This window comes from Sciurus vulgaris, assembly GCF_902686455.1.
Source record: "Sciurus vulgaris genome assembly, chromosome: 5".
Lineage (NCBI taxonomy): Eukaryota > Metazoa > Chordata > Mammalia > Rodentia > Sciuridae > Sciurus > Sciurus vulgaris.
In genome coordinates this window covers 116,437,629-116,458,173 of record NC_136465.1, presented here as the reverse complement: position 1 = coordinate 116,458,173, position 20,545 = coordinate 116,437,629, and the positions used below count along the sequence as shown (strand labels likewise).

The following is a 20,545-nucleotide window of genomic DNA, read 5'->3' as shown; positions in this document are numbered from 1 at the left end:
GTGGGACATGGGAGATGTAGAATCTTCAAGCTTACAGATTCTCAAACATGTGGGCTCTAGCCTGGGTTTAAGGAATAAAAGAAGCCTCAAGCTTCCTATTTCTAACAGGTTTGAAGATATTCCAATTTGCCAACATTATATTTTCTCAAAATACTGAAAATATTCCCACATTTCAAGTCATAAAGTGCAGCAGGGTCTTAGACTCACTGTTCAGAAGTTTGATTGTATCCATGAAGGACATCAGATATTGAGGATTTTTCTCTTCCTATCCAAGCTCACTGAAGGTAATTCACAGGCATATTTAGATAGTCAACATATATTTACTCACTAAGCTTTAGGTATTGGAGAGTGAAAAGGAAAGCCCTGCTTTCATGATCACATTCTAATGGGAAGACAAAACATGTAGTTGGTATGTGCTAATCTAAAGCAAAAGTTGTAAGTTATCTGGGTTATAAGATCAAGTGGTTACAGGATCTCAAACATCATTAGTCTTATTTCCTCATGTGAAAAATATGGAATTTGGGCTGGGGTTATAGTGCAGTAGTATAGTGCTTGCCTTGCCTAGCACTGAGGCACTGGGTTTGATTCTCAGCACCACATATAAATAAAGGTCCATTGACAGCAAAAACAAAACAAAACATATATATATATATGTATATACATATATATATATATATATGTATATACATATATATATATATGTATATACATATATATATATATATATATGTATATACATATATATATATATATGTATATACATATATATATATATATGTATATATATATATATATGCGCGCATGGAATTTGCCAGGTATGGTGGCGCACATCTGTAACCCAGTAGCTCTGGAGGCTGAGGCAGATCACAAGTTCAAAGCCAGCCTCAGCAATTTAGCAAGACCCTGTCTCTATAAATAAAATATAAAAAGGACTGGGAATATGGTACTGTGGCTAAGGCTCCTGGGTTCAATCCCCAGTACCAAAAAAAATAAATAAAAAAAATTTACTTTTCATAATCTTGTGCAAGTAAAGCATGTAGCAAAGTAGAATATGGTAAAACTCATTTTTCAATAGGAATTATATTAGCAATCTATGGGGTCCTAGAATTGTCCCTTCCCTCCAAATGATTATCCAAAAGAAATCTTTTAGCAAATCCAAGTCATGAACAGATCCCTGACATCACTCTTCAGAAGACAACTTGGATCCATACCATTGGATATTTCCAAATAACAATATGAGCAGAGGCAGAATTTTCCCTGTACCTCACCTTGTTCTTAAGAATTTAGGGCCGTTAGCAGTGGTACACACTAATAATCCCAGTGGCTGGGGAGGCTAGGCAGATTCAAAGTCAGCCTCAGCAAAAGTGAGGAGCTAAGTAACTCAGACTGTCTCTAAATAAAATACAAGGGCTGGGGTCTATTAAGTATTGGGTTCGGTACCACAAATGACAGCTTAGACTGGATACATGAACTTTCCTTGAATATAAACTCATACATTTGCTTCTAGGCTGCCCTTTTTTTTCCTGGTACTGTGAATTAAACCTAGGGGTGACCTACCACTGAGCCACCCCACCTAAGGCCTTTTTAAAATTGATCTAGGTCATGGATAGTTGGCTTAACTCCCATTTCCCTGTTCTGTTGTGTTCTAGCGTTAAATCATTTGGCAAAAGTGTATTTTAATAACTACTGTCTAACTTCTCTGTGTTGAGAGGTTCCTGTCCAGATAAAAGTTGTCTTGAAATTAAAAAAAAAAAAAAAAGATCCAAGTTACTCAAATTGGTCTCCCAACTTGTGATACTCTTGCCTTAGCTTCTGGAATTGTTAGAACTAGGCATGAGACACCATGCCAAGCTTCCCCTGAGTTTTGCTCATCTTTCACTTTGGAGATGGATCTTGCTGCATAGGCTAGCCTCGAAATTATGATCTTGCTTCAGTCTCCCAGGTAGCTGGGATCACAGGTATGTGCCATGCTTGGCTGGCTTAGTACCTTTGAGAAATACTTCCTTTCCATAACTAGTTCATCTTTTTACTCCTGGCTTGAGGTCTTAAATCTGACATATCTAGTAAACGAATACTTGCTAATCAAACATGAGTTCTATCACACTCCTCCACAATGGACACACAGCTCCCAGAGATTCACTGAACTCAGTGCCACAAGTTAAAGCTTATATTAACTTGATCTTTCCTTGCCAGGGAGCTAGAAAGAGGACATACATGCTCTGACAGTGATAATAAACATTCTTCTATTGGGTCATATTATATTATTCCTACTATGCTTTTCTGTTTTTATTAAAGCATGACTCAGTGGGAATAAACCTGAATATATCACAAACATATAGGTTTAAGGGTACAGTACATGCCTCCAGTTAGCTTAAGGCCCTGGGTTCAATCCCTAGCACAAAACAAAAAACCCATTTCCTATTTCCTATCTTCCAATTTGAAATGGTCTCAAAGATTGCAGCATCAGGTCATTTACTGTAAACATGGGGGTGGGCGGGGAGACAAGGAAAACAAGAAACAAAGCTAAATATAAACAGTTTATTAGAAAGCTCACTCACAAAATTGAATGATTACAGAACTGCAGAACAGCTAAAACCCAACTGCATGGCAGTGAAAATGAAGTACAGTGACTCAGATAAAGGTGGTCCTCACAAGGATGTTCCTGCAGAAAGAAAAAGATTTATCAGTATTTATGTAAGCAGAGTGGAAAAGACTACAATTTCATCCACTCATTGATAACACTGAGTTGCTCTAATTATAATTACAAACAACTGAACATCACAAAAGCTTTTTGTTTTGGTTTGAGAGGCAACTTCTCATTCTTAATCTGAAAAAGTGCTCTTGATTGTCAAAACTTACCTTTTAGCAATGAACTTGGACAGAAGATTCTGTTTTAAAAACTGAGCTGTTAAACCTGTGGTAGCAGATTCCTCCCTAGAAAAGTAAACAGCCTTTTAGAACTAACTCTTTTTTGAGACCAAATCCCATCTTCAAGCTATACCTCCCACCTCCCATTAACAGCCCACCCAACCTCCCACCATTTTGGGGAAAGGATTCTAATCATTACTTTGAGCCACTGTTTTAAGATAATGGGTCAAAGGAAGGTAATAAATGAAATTAAAGGGCAAAAATATACTTTCACAATGGAAATAATTTAATGTGCTCTCTTCCTTCAATTGGGAGCCAACAAAGAGTAGGGTGTTAATTTAAGACAATTCATCTCCAGAAAAACCAAGTGCAGCTTTACTGGACTAGTTTGGCTCAATTTATTAAAGGAGAATACAACAGAAAACTGGATTTTAAGTAACTAATGGATGTAAGTAAAATCTGTTCTTACCTACCAGCATAGCAATAAAACCTTTCCTCCTGGTTCTTACTGCTAGTCCTAAGAGTCAGGTGTGCCTTACTCTTGTCTGCCTCCTTCCTTGCGATGATCACTGAAACTTCACTCCCTCCTAGCTTTCATGGAGCGTGCCGTGGCCTGCCCCTGGCTTATCTGTACTCCACATACCACAAGTGTCTACTCTCAGCTGCAGAGTGTCTGAGCTCGGAGTCATTCGCGCTATACTTGCTAGCAGTTCCTAGTAGCTGAACATCTCCTGGATCTTTAAAGGCATTGTCACGAATCCTGAGGTATCTGCAAACTCCCTCAATAGTTAAGGTTCCACCTGCTATTGCAAACTCAGCCAGTATCATGGAACTATCATCCATGCTTCCCCACCCCCACCCACCCTCCCACCCCCACCACCCTCCTCCCCAGAACTTCCAAGTAACACACCCATGGGATGGAATACAGTCCTATAGAATGAACAAATATCTATGCTACTAGGTACAATGGCACTGAAATTGAGAGGGCACCAAAGGGAAGGCTCAAAAGGATCTACGCACAAATAACAATTATTGGGTCTATTTGGAATTTCTATACAATTAACACTTTAGGATGATTGTGTCATCTTTTGTGTTTTATTTAAAGGAAAACTGCAGTTAACATTAAATTACATAGAGAATATGGATCCTCACAGTTGTAGTTTTATTCTCCAGGTAACTGATTGATCTACGATATAAACCTTTTTAGGCCCACCCAACCATGACCCAGCAAAACTGCAGTTTTCCTTTAATGTAAGCCTATTTTCATATAAATTAAAATTCTTACTGGTACTTGTCATTTTATAAAAGGTCTCCCAAACACTTCTAATCTGTGGACTTAAGGGGTGGCACTAGCCAGCAACTGGTTTCTATTCTCTGGCAGAGCTTTGAACTTGCATTGTGATAGAAGCATTCAACATTTCTCAGGGGTAGTGGGTAGGAAAAGTACAAATCTCTGCCAGTCCCAAATCCATACAGTTTTCATTCCATTCAAGAGAATTAAATCGTTTATTGATTACACATGATAATGGATGATACACAAGCTTCATTCCCATCTATTATTTATCTGGTACCATTATTCAATTTAGGTATTGCATAGGATGTGCCAACAATCATTTTTATAACCAAATAATTCCATAACTGTGCTTGGGTGACCCTTTCAATGGTGAACTTCAGGTCACAAGAACTACAACCAAGGTTTCTGAGCCTGGCATCATCCTGAATGAATTCTAACTTCACACTGTTGGGGAAGTTTTACCAAGATGGCTTCAGAGTAGACTAACTTTACACAGCACATTTAAAAAAAGACACATTTATTCAGCGTCATGATCAGACTATTACATTTAGCAATCAACAGCATGGGTGCAAAAAAAAAAAAAAAAAAAAAAAAAAAAAGAAAAAAGAAAAAAAAAAAAGTCTACATTAAAACCCTTTGTTGGAATGCTTTACACTTTCCACAGAACAGAAACTAAAATAACCTGTTATACAATTAGTCACAAATACAGTCCTCGAGTTTTTTTTGCCCATACACATGAGTATTGTCTAAACCATGTCTTCTTTGTAGCAGCTAGGCCCTGCCACCACTGTGCTTGGCTGAGTTCACAAATCTGTTGTAACCTGTAGCTTCCCTGTCACTTCTCTGGCTCTCCTCTCCTGCTAAGCTTTGTTTCCTGTTGAACAATATGGAATAAAGTTGTTAATCTAAACATATTAAGACTCAAGGCTATAATCCAATAGCAAGTTGTTTCCCACAAATTTTGCTAATCTGAATATTAACTTAACATCCACAATTTACTGCAATTATAATGTTAACTATGTTGCACTGCTCAGCTATATTAGGGTTACTGGGTTCATCAGCAATTATAAAATTAAGCCAACACATAAAAAGGTGCTTACTACTTACCTGGCAATATTAAAACCTTCTGCCACTGCCATAGCTACTGCTGCTGCTGGAACCGCCATAGCCACCTGCAAGAAAATTGAGGTAATGAGATGTTCAAAGGCTATTAAATGACCCTCACCTAAAGCAACAAAGATTTATGAAGAGGTCATGAGTTTTTTCCAATCTGATTGCAAATTGCTTACAATTTAAAAACTACCAGTTTTTTGTTGTCTACACACATACCACCTTGAAAAGTTAACTCCTTACTAGTTTTAGCTATAAACTGGCTGTCCTATGAAATCAACCAATGTTACAAATATGTGATACTACCTTGGTTTCGTGGTTTGGCAAAGTATTGGCCTCCACCACCGTAAGGTCCAGAGCTTCTGCCTCCAAAGTTTCCACCCTTCATGGGTCCAAAATTTGATGACTGATTGTTGTAATTGCCAAAATCATTGTAGCTTCCACCACCTCCAAAATTGCTTCCTAGGAATGGAAAGAGGGACTTGTCTGTTACTTGGGGAAGATGACTGATAGTACCCAATTCTGATTAGTGTTCTGAATAAAAGAGGTTATATTAGCTGCCTGCCTTTCTCCCCAACTGGTGGCTCTAAATCCTTGCATTTTATTCTCTGGGCAAGGCATTCAGTTGAACAATCCAGCCATTTTAAGTACATCAATTCAACTCACCACGACACAATGTTTTCCTAGTGGCATTTACAAGCACTCTCTAGCCTTAAGGCCTTTCTCTTCCACATCCAAGGCAAGTGCAAACACGAGCTTTTTGCATAAATCAACTAAGTGCCTAAGGTTCCAAGGAAGTTTCAAACTAAATATCCTGCCATGGTACTGCTCATCTAACTCAAATTTAAGACACCACTATCCACATACCCATCTACTTATAAGGGAGTGAGGCGGCCCCAGCTTAAAGCCAGGAGGAGGTAGCACAGCAAGCTTGTTTTAAATGTACCATGCAGTGTACCACACAATGCTTCAAGAGCTCCAAATTCCAATACAGGCACAAACACTAAAAGTCTAATCTAGCTATCACACCAAGTACTTGGATCACTGGATACCTACCACTACCACCGCCAAAGCCGCCTCCGCCTCCTCCGTTGTTATAGCTGTCATAGCTGCCACTCCCGCCATAGCCACTGCCCTGGTTTCCATAACCCTGTCCACCACTTCCATAGCCTCTGCTTCCTCCAGAGTAACCAGGGCCGCCTCCTCCATAACCACCTACAAGAATACAATTCTTCTCAATAAGACAAAAGTATTTAACAGCAAACACCAGTGCAAATTTAACAGCTAAAAGCCTCCTTACAGCATGCGAATTATTGGCCAAGTTGAATTTATCATGCACTAGTTTTAGTCTCTACCAGCCTATTCTAAAGGTATAGGTTGCCAAAAATCTTTACTTACATATTCCTTTAAAAACTTACCATCATTACCAAATCCATTGTAGCCATCCCCGCTGCCACCATATCCACCACCACCACGGCTGCCACCAAAGCCACCTGTAATAAAGGTTTTACACCAGATGTACAGTATGTCAATTGCATGCTAAAACCAACTTCTGGTTAGTGACAAGGCAGAACCACAACTAACTTTCAAGTGTAGGCTAGTAGGAACTACTGTGGGACGCAAAAAGGATGTCATCTACAGCAATGGAATTACACGGTCACTATCAACTTTCAATAAGCCTTAGATAGCAATACATACCACGACCACTGAAGTTTCCTCCACGACCAAAATTGTCATTTCCACCAAAACCACCTCCACGACCACCACCAAAGTTTCCAGAACCACTTCGACCTTAAGATAAGGAAAAATTTTTAAATGTTCAACCACATATTGATTTACAGTAACTCAAAAAGTTATCTCTAAAGTAGTAAATGTACCTCTTTGACTAGATGAAGCACTAGCCATCTCTTGCTTTGACAGGGCTTTCCTCACTTCACAGTTGTGGCCATTCACAGTATGGTATTTCTGAACTAAAAAAGTTCAAAGATAAAAGTTTGGTCCCAAGACTGAGAATTCACATGGATCTTAGGAGCCTTAGTAAACATCGGCAACGTGCTACTTACTGACAATCTTATCCACAGAGTCATGGTCGTCAAAAGTTACGAAAGCAAAGCCCCTCTTCTTTCCGCTGCCTCTGTCAGTCATGATTTCAATAACTTCAATTTTCCCATACTGTTCAAAATAATCTCGTAGATGATGTTCTTCAGTGTCTTCTTTAATGCCACCAACAAAGATCTTCTTCACAGTTAAGTGGGCCCCTGGTCTCTGAGAATCCTAACAGGAGAAAAATTAAGTTTTTTAGAACACCCCCAAATCTGATGTTATCAGCAGCACACCTCTAAATGAGTGTGGGGGCGGTGGGGAAATCACTCACTTCTCTTGAGACAGCTCTCTTTGGTTCCACAACTCTTCCATCCACCTTGTGAGGTCTTGCATTCATGGCTGCATCCACTTCCTCCACAGTGGCATAAGTGACAAACCCAAAGCCCCTGGAGCGCTTGGTGTTTGGGTCTCTCATTACCTGTGAACATTGGTAATTCATTTAACACATAGCCCAACTCCACAACGCAATGTCATTTCTATTTTAAGGCCAAGAAGAAACTTTATATATCAATCCTGCATACAAAGCTGTCCAGTTTCGCGCTACTGTAGATTTAAGGAATAGCTTTGTAGACTGAAGAACACAGTCAGTCCCTTTGTCACGATATTTCTATTTTATTAATCACCTTCACAAAGCATTCAGACAGGAGTAATATCAGGGTAACCAAGGAAATGAACTAATTCTACTGCCCTTTGTCCCTTCCAAGCCTTACCACACAGTCCGTGAGTGTTCCCCATTGCTCAAAATGGCTTCTCAGACTCTCATCAGTTGTTTCAAAGCTCAGCCCTCCGATGAATAGCTTTCGCAGCTGTTCGGGCTCTTTAGGGGACTAGAGTGGGGAGAAAACGCGTTTAAGTGGGACTATATCGCGGAGGCTTCCCTTTAGGACAAACAAAACCAGACACCAACGTGCATATAACTTATTGTTCGGTCAAGCCCCAACAAGCCACGTGGTTGTCCCTATCACGGGGGGAGTTGGTGAGTGTGTTGAGGGCTGGGCAGCACCAAGCGCATGCGCTCCTACTCCAGACGCACGCGCAACAAAAGGACTGGGCGAAGGGGTGCATCGTCAAGAATGCACTAATACCTCTATGAAACTAGCCCATGAGACAAAGCAAAAACAGACCGTATGTGTCTATGAGTTTTGCCACCAGTAATGATCCCAGCGTGATAATTAACGATTAGCGGACAGCGGCCTCATGGCGACGACGAGGACAACAAAATGGCGACCTCAACTTTGGGAGGAGTAGGCCCTGCTAGCGACCGAAGAACTGTTGAAAGCGCTGGTGCAAGCCGCGAAACCACGCAGCATCCCACCGAACTCCGGAAGTGCGAGAAAGCCAAGTCAAGTTTTAAAGAGTGTCTGACTCACCTCTGATTTAGACATGACGGCAGCAGGAACAGAGACTTCAACGATGCTTTCTCGGCGGCGTCCACGGGCAGAAAGGAGTAAGCTAACCAACGTATCCACCAGCCTACCTTCAGCCTCGCCTTTTTATCCCGCCTCCTCGCTTTCGGCATTGGCAGACTCCGCCCTCCCAAATCTCTGATTGGGTATCTGAAACCACTTACTCCTACTATTGGTCTGTGGTGCCGTACTGCTATGTAACGTCATCCGTTTGGGCGTTCTACGCAAACTCCGCCCCCTGGAGTCCATTGGTTCCTGAGCTGCGATACTCTTAAACAGTCTGATTGGCTAGATCGCCAATCATTCATATTTGAATAAACCCTGGGTAGATAAATGCCCTTTTCGTCCTTCACACCCATATAATACATTCATCTCGCTTGGCAAAACATGATTAATGCTGTAAGTTAGATAAGTAGCTTATAAAAACTTTTTTTGCAGCCACTACTTACAGAGCGCATGTGTAGTAAAATGGCGAGTATGCGCAGGCGTATTGTGAAGTTCCGCCCGCTTCTAGGAACACGTGAAATGGCGGGCGGGAGAGGGCGGTGAACCTATGGCGCCTGCGTAGTGGCGGGAGTTGTGCCCTGTTTTGCGCAGGCGTTATGGGCGGAGAAAGGGTCCGGTTCCAGGATTGGTTGCGCAGGCGCAGGGAAGGATCCGTTTTGGCGGGCGGTTGGCGTTGCGCAGAAGGCGGCGGCAGCGGTGGCTTGTGGTTCGGCCCCACCACAGAGGAACAGGGCAGACGTTAGTGTGAGTGATCACTCTCGATCCCGGGTAAGTGGAAGAGAGTCTTGTCTACGCATACGAGGTCTTGAATCGGCTCCTTTTGGGCCCGTTATTGTGTGAAAATGAATGGACCGCGGGGTGGGGGGATAGTGAAAGGGCACGATGCAACGGGCCAACCAATAGAAGAACAGGGGGCGGGATATTTTGTCCCTGCAGGTTCTTTGGAGCTGTGCAGCCGAAGAATTTGACTGGCAAGTGTATAGGCCAATTGGGTCTGCTTTGAGCTGCCGACTGATCGGCGCTTGGGCCATCGGAATGTGGGAGGCGGGTTTTCCCCTCCTGAGCAGCGTCTTACTGAGCCAATGAGCACGAAGCGCGCGGTAGGTTGGCCTTCCCAAAAGAGGCAGCGGTTTGACTCCAATGGGGAGCGCGGGAGTCGGGCAGTTGAATGGATGGACCAAGTGCGGAGCCAGTAGGCGGACGTGCACTCCAAAAGAGGGAGTTCTTAGACTTGGAGTTAAATACCTGTGATCGTGCGTGGGGAATGGACATTTTATCCATAATGACTAATCTGATGAAACCTTTAGGCTTCCATCCCATACACCATTTAGGGAAAATGTTTACCCCACATCGGTACATCACACATCTGCCACTTTAGATTTTGGGGAACGAGGAGTCTATAGACTTACTTTTTTTTTTTTTTTTTTAAAAGACTTAAAATGTTAGAACAAATAGGAGAAGTATGCATGTACCTTTATGGAAGGCATCCACGAAAAAATCTACATCATAATCACATTTCCACGGACAAATAGGTATGTCTGTAGATTCACAGAGAAAGTTTTGAAAGACTACATATCTGAATGTAACACATGGGATCGAGGCAGATTGGATTTCTGATGTTTAAATCTTTTCAGAGATAATTTGTCATTAAAATTAAATAAAAAATCAAATCAGTTGTTTTTGTGTTTCCAGTCATCACATTTCTCATTACCTCCTTTCTCTTTATATATGTCCTCGCTGCTTTTCTCTTGCTCTCTTTCACTGAGGAACTATCCTCACATAAATGTATCCTTCTCACCATTAAAGATTTCCCAAGCCCCTCTTTTCTGCTGTTCTTTGAGGATGTCTGGTTTTGGGTAAAAAAGTTGCTTAACGAGGGTGTTGGGGACTGAAGAACCATCCATCACCTGGATCACCATTCATTGCCTTTTGGTTAGATTTCGTTCAAAGTGGATTTTACTGCTATCTTCTGTTGATAATACCCACTGTGCTTATTCTAGGGTTTTTTGTTTTTTGGAAAAAAACATTTCTTATTACATATTGGCTGTATCAGAATCTTTTTTTTTTTTTTTTTTTTGTACTGGAGATTGAATCCAGGGACACTTTACTACTAAGCTTTGTCCCCAGTCCATATTTTTTTAATTTGGAACAAAGTCTTGCCCAGTTGCTGAGGGTCTCCACTAAATTGTTGAGACCTTCCTCAAACTTGCAATCTTTCTGTGATTTCAGGCCTGAGCTATCTCACCCAGCTATATCAATCTTAATATTTCATTGTTCTCTGGTTAATGTAGAGTGAAGGGGGAAATATTTAAATGCTAATAAAATCAAATATATATGAAGTAAATTTAGGATGAGAGACTTTTACTGTTTTGTACAAAAAACATTTCAGTGAAGCTTATGATGAATAGAGAAGTGATATCTATGTTAACTGGTACTTGCAAAAGGATAAACCTACACTACTAGTTGTAAACCTGTTTATAGGTTATGCTAATAGTGCAGTGGCTAAACTTTAAAGAACTAAAGTGGTAGTGGGTTAAGGATATGTATCCTTGATTTATTTAGGTTTGAAAGGAATACCAAACAACTATTTAAAATAAATAAATAAATCTTGATCTAAAATGACCAATGCTGGAGTTTATTTTCTTCAGAATATCTTATCAATTGGAAATTAGGAAATGCTGGAGATGATGGATGAGGTGTTGAGAGAGTGACCTTTGGTAATAGAGCACCATATCTCACCTGATTTAAGTATTTTGACTTTGGATCAGAGTCTCAAATTCTCTTTTGACCTTGACTCAGTGAGAAATAGATTTTACACTGATTCTGTATGCACATTGAAACAACTTTCACCAAAGGTGCAAAGAACACTGACACTTTCTCATTTACAATATATGTTAATTTTCTTAAAATCAGGTCAGTTTCCACTGATCTGATTTCACAACTGATCCACAGTTTTGTTTTTGGGGGGGTGGGGTGGGGGGAGGTGGGGAGACCCTGATCTGAAGAATGGACAACCAGATCATAGCACCTTAGATTACTCTATGAGTGAATTCCTCCCATCTCCAGAATAAGCTACCTAAATTTATAAATAAATTTATTGGTGGTCCCTTATTTGGCATTTTTACCCACGTATTTATTTTACTTTGAAAGATTTTAGCATGTGAATTGAGCATTTCTAGTTGTGAAGTAAAAATTGCTTATTTTATTATGAAGTTTGTTTTAATGTGATAGTAGGTTTGATGAACATTTCTCAATGGTGGGAATATTTTAGTGGATAATTCTTCATTGAAATTCTGAGACTATCACATGGAAAATCCTAACTAGACTTACCCTTTGCAAACTTGGTTTGGTTGTTAACTTAAAACACTCTGCAATAAGACAAAGTTTTGGGCCTCCATTAACAAAAGTTAAAGCACTTGCACTTAAGAGTTTAGAGGCCTACTATTGCAACTTAACCTAATAGGATTACTTATTAAGAGTAAATAACACCTGTTCACTGGTTTGTCTGAAAACTCCTAAATAGAAGGCTTCTATATAGGTAGTACAGAATTTGCCATCCTCCTCCTGTCCTAGCCTCTGGAGTTGCTAGGATTATAGGTTTGTACCACTACCCATGTCCAGCTGTTTCAGAGTCTTAAGTAAGCAGGATGGTAATTGGGAGAGAAGGAAAGAGCATATACATCTGAAGTGACTTTTTTTTTTTTCTTTTCTTTAAATGTCTAAGAAAATTTTGGAGATTTTCATAGCATTTAATAGAAAAGAGAATGGTTACTCAGGATGCAAAGGCTTCTGAGGAAGACTAGTGAGTATTTATTTTTGGTGCTGGGGATTTATACCCACCAGAACCTCTTGCATGCTAAGCTAGTACTTTGTCATGCCCCCAGCTCCTTTTTTAAAATTTTTAGGCATTTTAGTAACCACACATGATTTCCATATTTTACTGGAATCACTCATTTCATAAGTCCATGTGGTAAAGCAGGTTTAATTTTTATTTTGTTCTTTTACTTGGTCTATTTTTGTTTCATTTAGTTTACCTGAAATTGGGCCTAAAGCTGTGCTATGGATATTGATTTTAAAAGCAAAATATTAGTGTGGTTACCATTTGATTCAGTACGGGTATTTACACATTGTTATTCATGAACTTGGACTCTGGGCAGTCATCTTTTGTCACTAACATAAACTTTGATTTTCCTTTCTTGCTCATAGAGGGTGATTTTAACTGATCATTGTACTAATAGGAAGAAGTCCAGGTCGTCCTGAGAAGAGTGGCTTATGCAGAGTTCAAGATGCACATTTGTTGAATTTCTGTAAGCCATTTGAAGCCACATATTCATTTCTGATGACAACTTTACACTTGTGCTGGCAGAACACCCACAGTGACAACTGCTGTCTATGTTTAGTCTGTCCAGGACCTCAACCAGCTAGTGTGTTTGTGGAAAAACCTACACTGTTCTTGTTAGCAGCTATGTAAATATTAGACCTCTCTGAGTTTGTCTTCTCAGGTCTGCCAATTTATTTTTGGCAACTTAGATCCTGTGGTTGCCTCAATTTACCCTTTGAAATGAGGGATTAAAGGTTTTAGTTATTCTTTGGGTTAAGTGAATGCACAATTCTTTTTGAATCAGTACACGGTTTTATGTATGTCCAATTTATGATGGGGTTTTGTGTTGGGGAATGAACCAGGGCTTTGAGTACATGCTCTTACTTCTTGAGTTACACTTCAGATCCCTTGTGTTTATGAGGTTTTTTTTTTGTTTTTTTGTTTTTTTCCTAGTGCTGGATGTCAAACCCAGTGCCTCACGTGTGTTGGCAAGCACTCTCCCATTAAACTGCATGCACAGTCTCCCAGTTTATGATTTAAAAAATTTTACTTCCACTGTTTATTTGCTTCCTGTGGCTCCTACAACATCCTACCACAGACTTAGTAGCTTAACACAATAGGAATTTAGCTGGGCACTATAGCGCCTGCCTGTAATCCTAGTTACTCTGCAGGCTGAGGCAGGAGGATCACAAGTTTGAGGCCAATGTTGGCAACTTAGTGAGACCCGGTCTCCATAAAATGTAGAAAGGGTTGGGGGGTGTGTAGCTCTAAAAAGAAAAAGGTCTAGGGACATAGCTCAGTGGTAAAGGGCCCCTGGGATCAATTTCAGTATCCCAAAAAGACAAAACAAAAAAAATCCCAAACAACAACAACAAAAATCCAGGAATTGATTCTCATAGTTCTTAAGACCGGAAGTCTGCAGTCAAGGTTTTGAGCCCCTTGTGGCGGCTCCAAGGGAGAGTCTGTTCCTTGCGTCCTCTAGTTTCTGGTGGTAGTTACCAGTCCTTAACTTATGGATTCATCTCCCTTTGTTCTGTTTTCATATTGTCTTGTTCTTTGTGTTTGTTTCAAAACTGCCTCTGCCTCTCTCTTATAAGGATATATATCACTGCATTTAAGGCCAGATGATCAGGACTAATTTCTCTCAGATCTTTTTTTTCCCATGTATTTATTGGTGCCTTATAATTACACATAATTGTCAGATTCTTTGTTACATATTCATACATGTATGCAATGTAATATATTGTTCTCCCATTCTTCCCTTTCCTTCTACCCCCTCCCCTGGCCCACATCCTCTACTCTTCTTGTCTCCCTTCTGTTTTCCTGAGATCCCCCCACCATTTTTCTGTTTTTATTTTTAGCTCTCACATGTTCTCTCAGATCTTTTAATCACCTCTATTGCTATATAAGATAATCAGAGATTTGTGGGGTTAGGAATTGAATCTCTTTTGGAGGACCACCATTTGGACCCCTATACCTTGGTTCCTTAACCCCTGCACAGATAAATTTGATCTGCCTCAAAAAAGAAAAGTTAATTTTAAAAAAGAAGAGCAGCAAGTGAAAAATAAAAGGCTCAGAAACCTTCGTTCTTGTCTTGTTTCTGCCATTAACTAGTGGCATAATGGGGGAGCTCTTTGCCCTCTGGTCTGGAGTTGGATAAGTGATAGTTAATAACTTTTGAGACTAAAACTTACAAAGTGGCTTCTAAGTCATCTTGGAGTTTATTTTTTATGCCAACAATTACAAATGCCAATCAAGAACTTATTCTAAAAAAAGGTCACTCAGAAATAAAAAGTGTTACTTCACACTGGAAAAAAAAACAACTTGTTCTAACACCTGGGCCAGTGTAGTCCTTTGATAGTCTTTCCTAGGACTTGAGAGAAAGAGACTGACTTTCTGGCTGGTTGTCAACTCCCCAGGTCATTAACACAGGATAACAAACCTGTACTTGTGCTTAAAACCTTTTTAAGGAAAAGATTTTCTGTAGAGGGTGTAACGGACTAAGTAGGCCATTTTCGCTCTTTTCCTAGTGAGACTAAGGGCTATATTGAATTTCCCAGTAATAGTAGTCCATCCAAATTAAACACTGACAAATTTTTCTATCTGCAACTAGGTCATGAACAGAAACAAATTTCACATAAAATTTTAGTCTTCAGACTTACTGTGTGCCTGTTCTGTTGTGCTTCATTGCTAGGAAGGATACTAGCAAGCATGAGATCAAGAGCGATGGTATACTTGAAAGGACTGTTTTAAGACAAGTTTTATAACACACTTTATTTATTTCTTCCATGGAGTGGAGAAACCAAATTGAATTCAAGTATTTCTCTGATCGTAATCTGTGTTTCTTAGAATAAAGCAAGTTCATATCTGAGCCAGCGGGCATAATTATGTCGGAATAAAACGCCCTGTGCTAAAGGGGTCAACTAACAGGCTGGGAAATCTTGAAGTTTAGTTTCTGAGGCAAATCTTTGAACTCCATGTGCCTTGTTTCTCGTCCCTAAATCAGTAAGACTCACCTCACAGGGAGTTGAGGAGGGTAATATACTGCTAATTTGTTCAGTATTTTACAACAATAAATTATGTCTAAAGATCTGATAAAACATAGGCAAACTTCATTTATATGAGTAGCTGGAGACAAGCGTAGATAAAACTTACAGATAATTCAGAAAATTAAAGTTATTTTTAACTTCCACTATTAAACATTTTACCTTATATGTCCTATATATTTTCCAAATGTTTTCTTTCTTTCTTTTTTTTTTTTTTTTTTAAATAAAAGACCTAGGAGATAGGTAGGGCAAATAACAGCAGGTTAAGTAATAAAGGAATCAGTTCATCAAGAGGACACAACAATCCTGTGATTATACAGCTAATAATCAAAGCTTCACAATACATGAAGGAAAAAATGAAATAATAAAAATTTGTAACTATATTTGGAAATTTCAATACCTTGCTAATTGATGACAAGTAGGAAGATCAATGGGGGAATGGGGTTGTGGCTTAGTGGTAGAGTGTTTGCCTAGCACATGCGAGGCACTGGGTTCGATCCCCAGCACCACATAAAAAAACTAAATAAACAAAGGTATTATGTTCATCTACAACTAAAAATATTTTTTAAAAAATCAGGGAAATAGAAGACTTCATGTAATTGGCATTTGCAGAATAGTTCACACAACAGCAGAGTACTTTTCAAATATACAGAGAACATTTACCTACACAGACCATTCTCTGGATCATAAGACAAAAGGATTCACATTCAAAAGGTTTAGTTTCAGTTGTGCATACTGTGTTTTCTTTCTGTTTTTGCATTGCTGGAGTTCAAACCCACATACATGCTAGGCAAGAACTGTTATAACTGCGCTACATACATCCCTAGCCATGTGAAGGTTTTATGCTTTTTTTTTTTTTAAGCCATAGTGTGATTGAGTCTAAAATCAGTAACAAAGACATCTGGAAAGTTCCCAAATATTTGGAACTATATAGCATGCTTTTAAGTAATTCCATGAATTAAAGAGGAAATCATGGACGGGGGGTGTAGCTCAGTGGTAGAATGTGAGCTTACCATGTACAAGTCCTTGGGTTTGATCCCCTGGCACGCACACACTCACAAAAAAAGTAGAAAATATTTTGAACTGAATGCAAATGAGAGCATGACATACCAAACATGAAATACAGTTAAAGCAGTGCATAGGGGAAAAGTAAGGCATTAAGTACCTAACTACAAAATCAGATCTAAAGTCAGTGACTTGGTTTCCACCTTAAATCCCAAGTATCCTCACAACCTGTAGTCCCAGCCACTTGGGAGGCTGAGGCAGGAGGATCTCTTCCTCTCACTCACGCTTTTTTTTTTTTTTTTTTTTTTTCCTTTTTTCTTTTTGGTACCAGGGATTGACCTCAGGGCTGCTTAGCCAAGCCACATCCCCAGCCCTTTTTTGTATTTTGTTTAGAAATGGTCTCACTGAGTTGCTGAGGCTGGCTGTGAGCTTTCAATCCTTCAGCCACAGTCTCCCAGGGGCTGTGATTACATACCTGTGCCACTGCCCTAGGCCAGGAAGATCTCTTGAGTCCAGGAATTCAAGACCAGCCTGGACAACACTGACCCTATCTCAAACCAACCAGCCAAAATTCATCCAAAGGAGGCAGAAGAAAAATAGTAAAGGTAAAAGCAGTAATTAGTGAGATATTAAAAAAAGAAAAAATAATGAAAACTTAAGTTATTTGAGAAGATCAGAAAGTTAGTTCTTTGAGATAAATCAGGAAAGGTGGACAGATGACCAGCCAGGCATGTTAGCACATCACCTATAATCCGAACTACTCAGAAGACTGAAGCAAGAGGATCACTAGTTAAGGAAATTTAGTGAGATCCTGTCAAAAAAGACACAAATTACCAGTATTTGGAATAAGAGGAGGGGTATCACTATTGATCCCCCAGACATTTAGTTTTTTTTTTTTTTTTTTTCTCTTTTGTGGTACTGGAGATTGAACCCAGGTAAGATCTTTATCATTGAGCTATACCCCCATTCCTGATCCTACAGATATTAAAAGAGGTACTAAGCAGTGGTAGATGCCTATAATTCCAGCAGCTGGGGTGGCTGAGATTGAAAGATCACAAGTTCAAAGCCAGCATGGGCAATTTAGCAACACCCTGTGTCAAATAAATGGAAAGGGCTGGAGATATCGCTCAGTAGTTAAAAAACTGGCACTATATTCCATGTCTTAGTGAAATTAATTGCTTCCCGGAAAGACAAACTACCAAAGCCCACTTGAGTATGGAACCTCACTAGCTGTATATCTGTTAAGAAAAATTTGTGGTTAAAAACATTCCACAAAGAAAACTCCAAACCTAAAATATTTTGTTATTTTTCCCACAGCAGACCTATGAAACGAGTAGGGCAAATAACTAACACCCTTAATGTTAAGTGAACTTTCTAATTCGATATTTTAGAGATCTTCCACATCTACTTATTCCAAGTTCTGAATAACACTGTTAAGTTGCCAGTTAAGTAGCTTTTTTGTAATTGTAACAACCTTTTAAGGTGCTAATCAGTGCTGACTTAACTAAGGGAGAAACTTAAAATCCACTTAAGTTGAAGGCTGTAGTAGACTGCAGTTTTAGACCCTTGATAAATATTCCATAACCAACCAAACAATTTCAGAGCAAGAACAGAATGACTTTATTAATCATCCCTTTGGCATAGGATATGAATTGGGAAAGTAGTTGGAAACTGGACAAAAAGAAAAATCTTACTTGGCTTAAGTAACACATCAAAAACAGTCAAAGAGCTGGGTGGTCTGAGATTGGCCATCCCTTTAGCCATTTATCTGATGGTGGCCTTTCTTTGCATTTAACTATCAATATATCTGAAGTGTAGAGCACACTTTTATGATATTGTGGCATAGTAACTCACACTTAAATGTCAATAGAGACACTTGCAAAGACCTGCAAGGTTCAATAACTTCTGGTGTGGGTTTGTTTCTCCTGTCATCACCCATTATGTATTTTTTTACAGCTTTTAAATTGCCACAGAGTGAAACTGGTCACGATCATAATAGATGGCCCAGGAGCTGCCAAGGATACCCTTGTATGGGATGGGGAAAATTCAATACTGGCTTGATTTTATTTATCTAAATTGTAGGCTATGAACTTCAATATAATTCATGTTGCAAATACACCAAGGTGATGGCAAAGCACAAAATCATGCCATATGTTGAAGGAATGCTCTTTTACTCCCAGAAGTTTATAGTCTGAGATTTTTTTAATTTCAATTATATAAAAACTTCTTGTCAGCATGTAGTAATTAGAATTTGGCGTATTGGTCTAAATTCTAATATCTTCTCAACAGTGAAATTAGAGAGATTTTAGAGATTTTAGTTTATGGTTATGCAAGTTAGTTTTTATGTCTCTTGAATGTCTTCACTAAGATGACTTTTGAAAGGAACAAAATTGTCTTAATGTAGGTTCTTCCTTAAAATAGATGATTTGTTGAAAGGATCAGAAGGGGTCTTTGTAATCCTTACACTGCTGATGTCCAAAAACTGCAAGCTAATACCATGGTAAGGAGTGAGTTTTAATTTTATGAATAATTTTTGAAAAATGCTTTATAACTGTGATTTTATTTTGGTGTAAACATTTTAGTTGTCTTTTAACCCTTCCATATTTTGTGAGCATCTGCCAAAGTGGTATGTGTAAATCTACAATTCATGGTGATCTACTGAACATTGCTATTACCCATTTTTCTTAAGGTTTATTTATCCTGGGGACTGAGATTGTGGCTCAGTGGTAGAGCACTTGCCTTGAATGTCACTGAGTTCCTTTCTCAGCACCACATATAAAAGAATGGATAAATTAAAGGTCCATTAACAACTAAAAAAAAAAAAGTTTTTATGATGAAATTGCCAGATTCTTTGTGAAAGGGAGCAAGGTCTTTAAGTTCATGCTTCATCACATTCTAATTGAGAGGAGTGGGTGTGAGATTGACACCCATCTGAGAATGGGGTGCCTTGAGATGAGTTAGTACATTCCAGAGAGAGTTGTTGGAAAGCATCATCTGGAAGACATTTTCCTATAGTGGTGCCAAGTTTACTTTCTCATAAATCTTAGAACAGTTGGATATCTAACCTTTTGCCCAATGATTGGATTTAGATGTGCCCTAACTAAATTTTAAGACCAACACTTGGGAAAAGAAATTGAGTAGATTTTAATAAAAGGAAAAGAAAAACTGATAAAAATAATTATGAGATAATAAGAATTTGTTTATTATTGCTAAGTATACCAATTTATCAGACATAACTTAAAGCAGTTTGAGATTTGCATTTTATAGTACACATTCATTTATAAAATAATGGTGGTCCGTACAGCCAAATGGAATTTGTAAGGCAGCCTTTATATCTGCTTACAATAATATATTTTAATCTAAAAGGACAAAAGGTCTTTACTCCCTTGCTCACTGTAGCAGGAGGCCTGGGTATTCAACAAATGGCATACATTGCCTCACAGTAGCTGGTTGAAGCAGTGCCTTAGTCCCTGATTATTTTTTTGGTGCTGGGGATGGAACCCAGAATCTTGCAGACCACATCTAAGCATGTGCTCTACCTCTGAGCTGCAGCCACTCCCCCTGCCCACTGTACATCCCCCTTGATTTTTCAAGGATCATGAACTCGTGCTTTGCTTGCTAAAGGGAGAGCATTTCTTCTCTAGATACTCCTCTCTATTAATAAACTTTGTGTTGTCTATATGTGGCTTGTTAATGATAGGGGTGTTAATGACCACAGTTAATCTTCCTCCTCAACTCTTTCCCAATCCAGTCTCTTAAACAGACATTTAAAAAGCTTTTAACTCCTTTTGAATTGGGTGCTCATGGACTTTTGGTGGCGGTGGAGTGATAGTTATCAGCCCATTTAACAAAATCCTAGACAGCCAGGACAGCTGTAATGTGCATC

The 20,545-nt window shown here is 39.2% G+C and overlaps 2 protein-coding genes across 6 annotated transcripts in view; one reads left to right on the top strand and one right to left on the bottom strand.

Annotated features, from left to right (window-relative positions):
- Positions 1–2,524: 2,524 nt before the first annotated feature.
- Positions 2,525–9,254, bottom strand: HNRNPA1 (heterogeneous nuclear ribonucleoprotein A1). Of its 4 annotated transcripts, none has more exons than XM_079140959.1 (12): positions 9,231–9,254; positions 8,086–8,202; positions 7,647–7,793; positions 7,336–7,546; positions 7,150–7,242; positions 6,971–7,063; positions 6,691–6,765; positions 6,329–6,487; positions 5,579–5,734; positions 5,270–5,334; positions 2,860–5,036; positions 2,525–2,662 (listed from the first exon to the last, which is right to left on the bottom strand). In XM_079140959.1, exons 1-10 carry the CDS (start codon positions 9,237–9,239, stop codon positions 5,279–5,281), a joined length of 1,116 nt encoding a protein of 371 aa, XP_078997085.1. In that variant the 5' UTR covers positions 9,240–9,254; the 3' UTR covers positions 2,525–2,662; positions 2,860–5,036; positions 5,270–5,278. The 4 variants fall into 4 exon arrangements, with proteins under 4 accessions (XP_078997085.1, XP_078997084.1, XP_078997083.1 ...); XM_079140958.1 differs by lacking the exon at positions 9,231–9,254 and adding an exon at positions 8,746–9,084 and having other exon boundaries at positions 2,860–2,934; XM_079140957.1 differs by lacking the exon at positions 9,231–9,254 and adding an exon at positions 8,746–9,077.
- A 151-nt stretch (positions 9,255–9,405) lies between these two features.
- The window catches only part of CBX5 (chromobox 5), a 32,869-nt gene continuing 21,729 nt past the window's right edge, over positions 9,406–20,545 (top strand). The window contains exon 1 of one of the 2 annotated variants that reach the window (XM_079141008.1): positions 9,406–9,555. The gene's annotated coding sequence lies outside the window, so the exon portion shown is untranslated. The remainder of the gene's footprint in view (positions 9,556–20,545) is intronic. The other variant, XM_079141005.1, reaches the window with a different exon arrangement.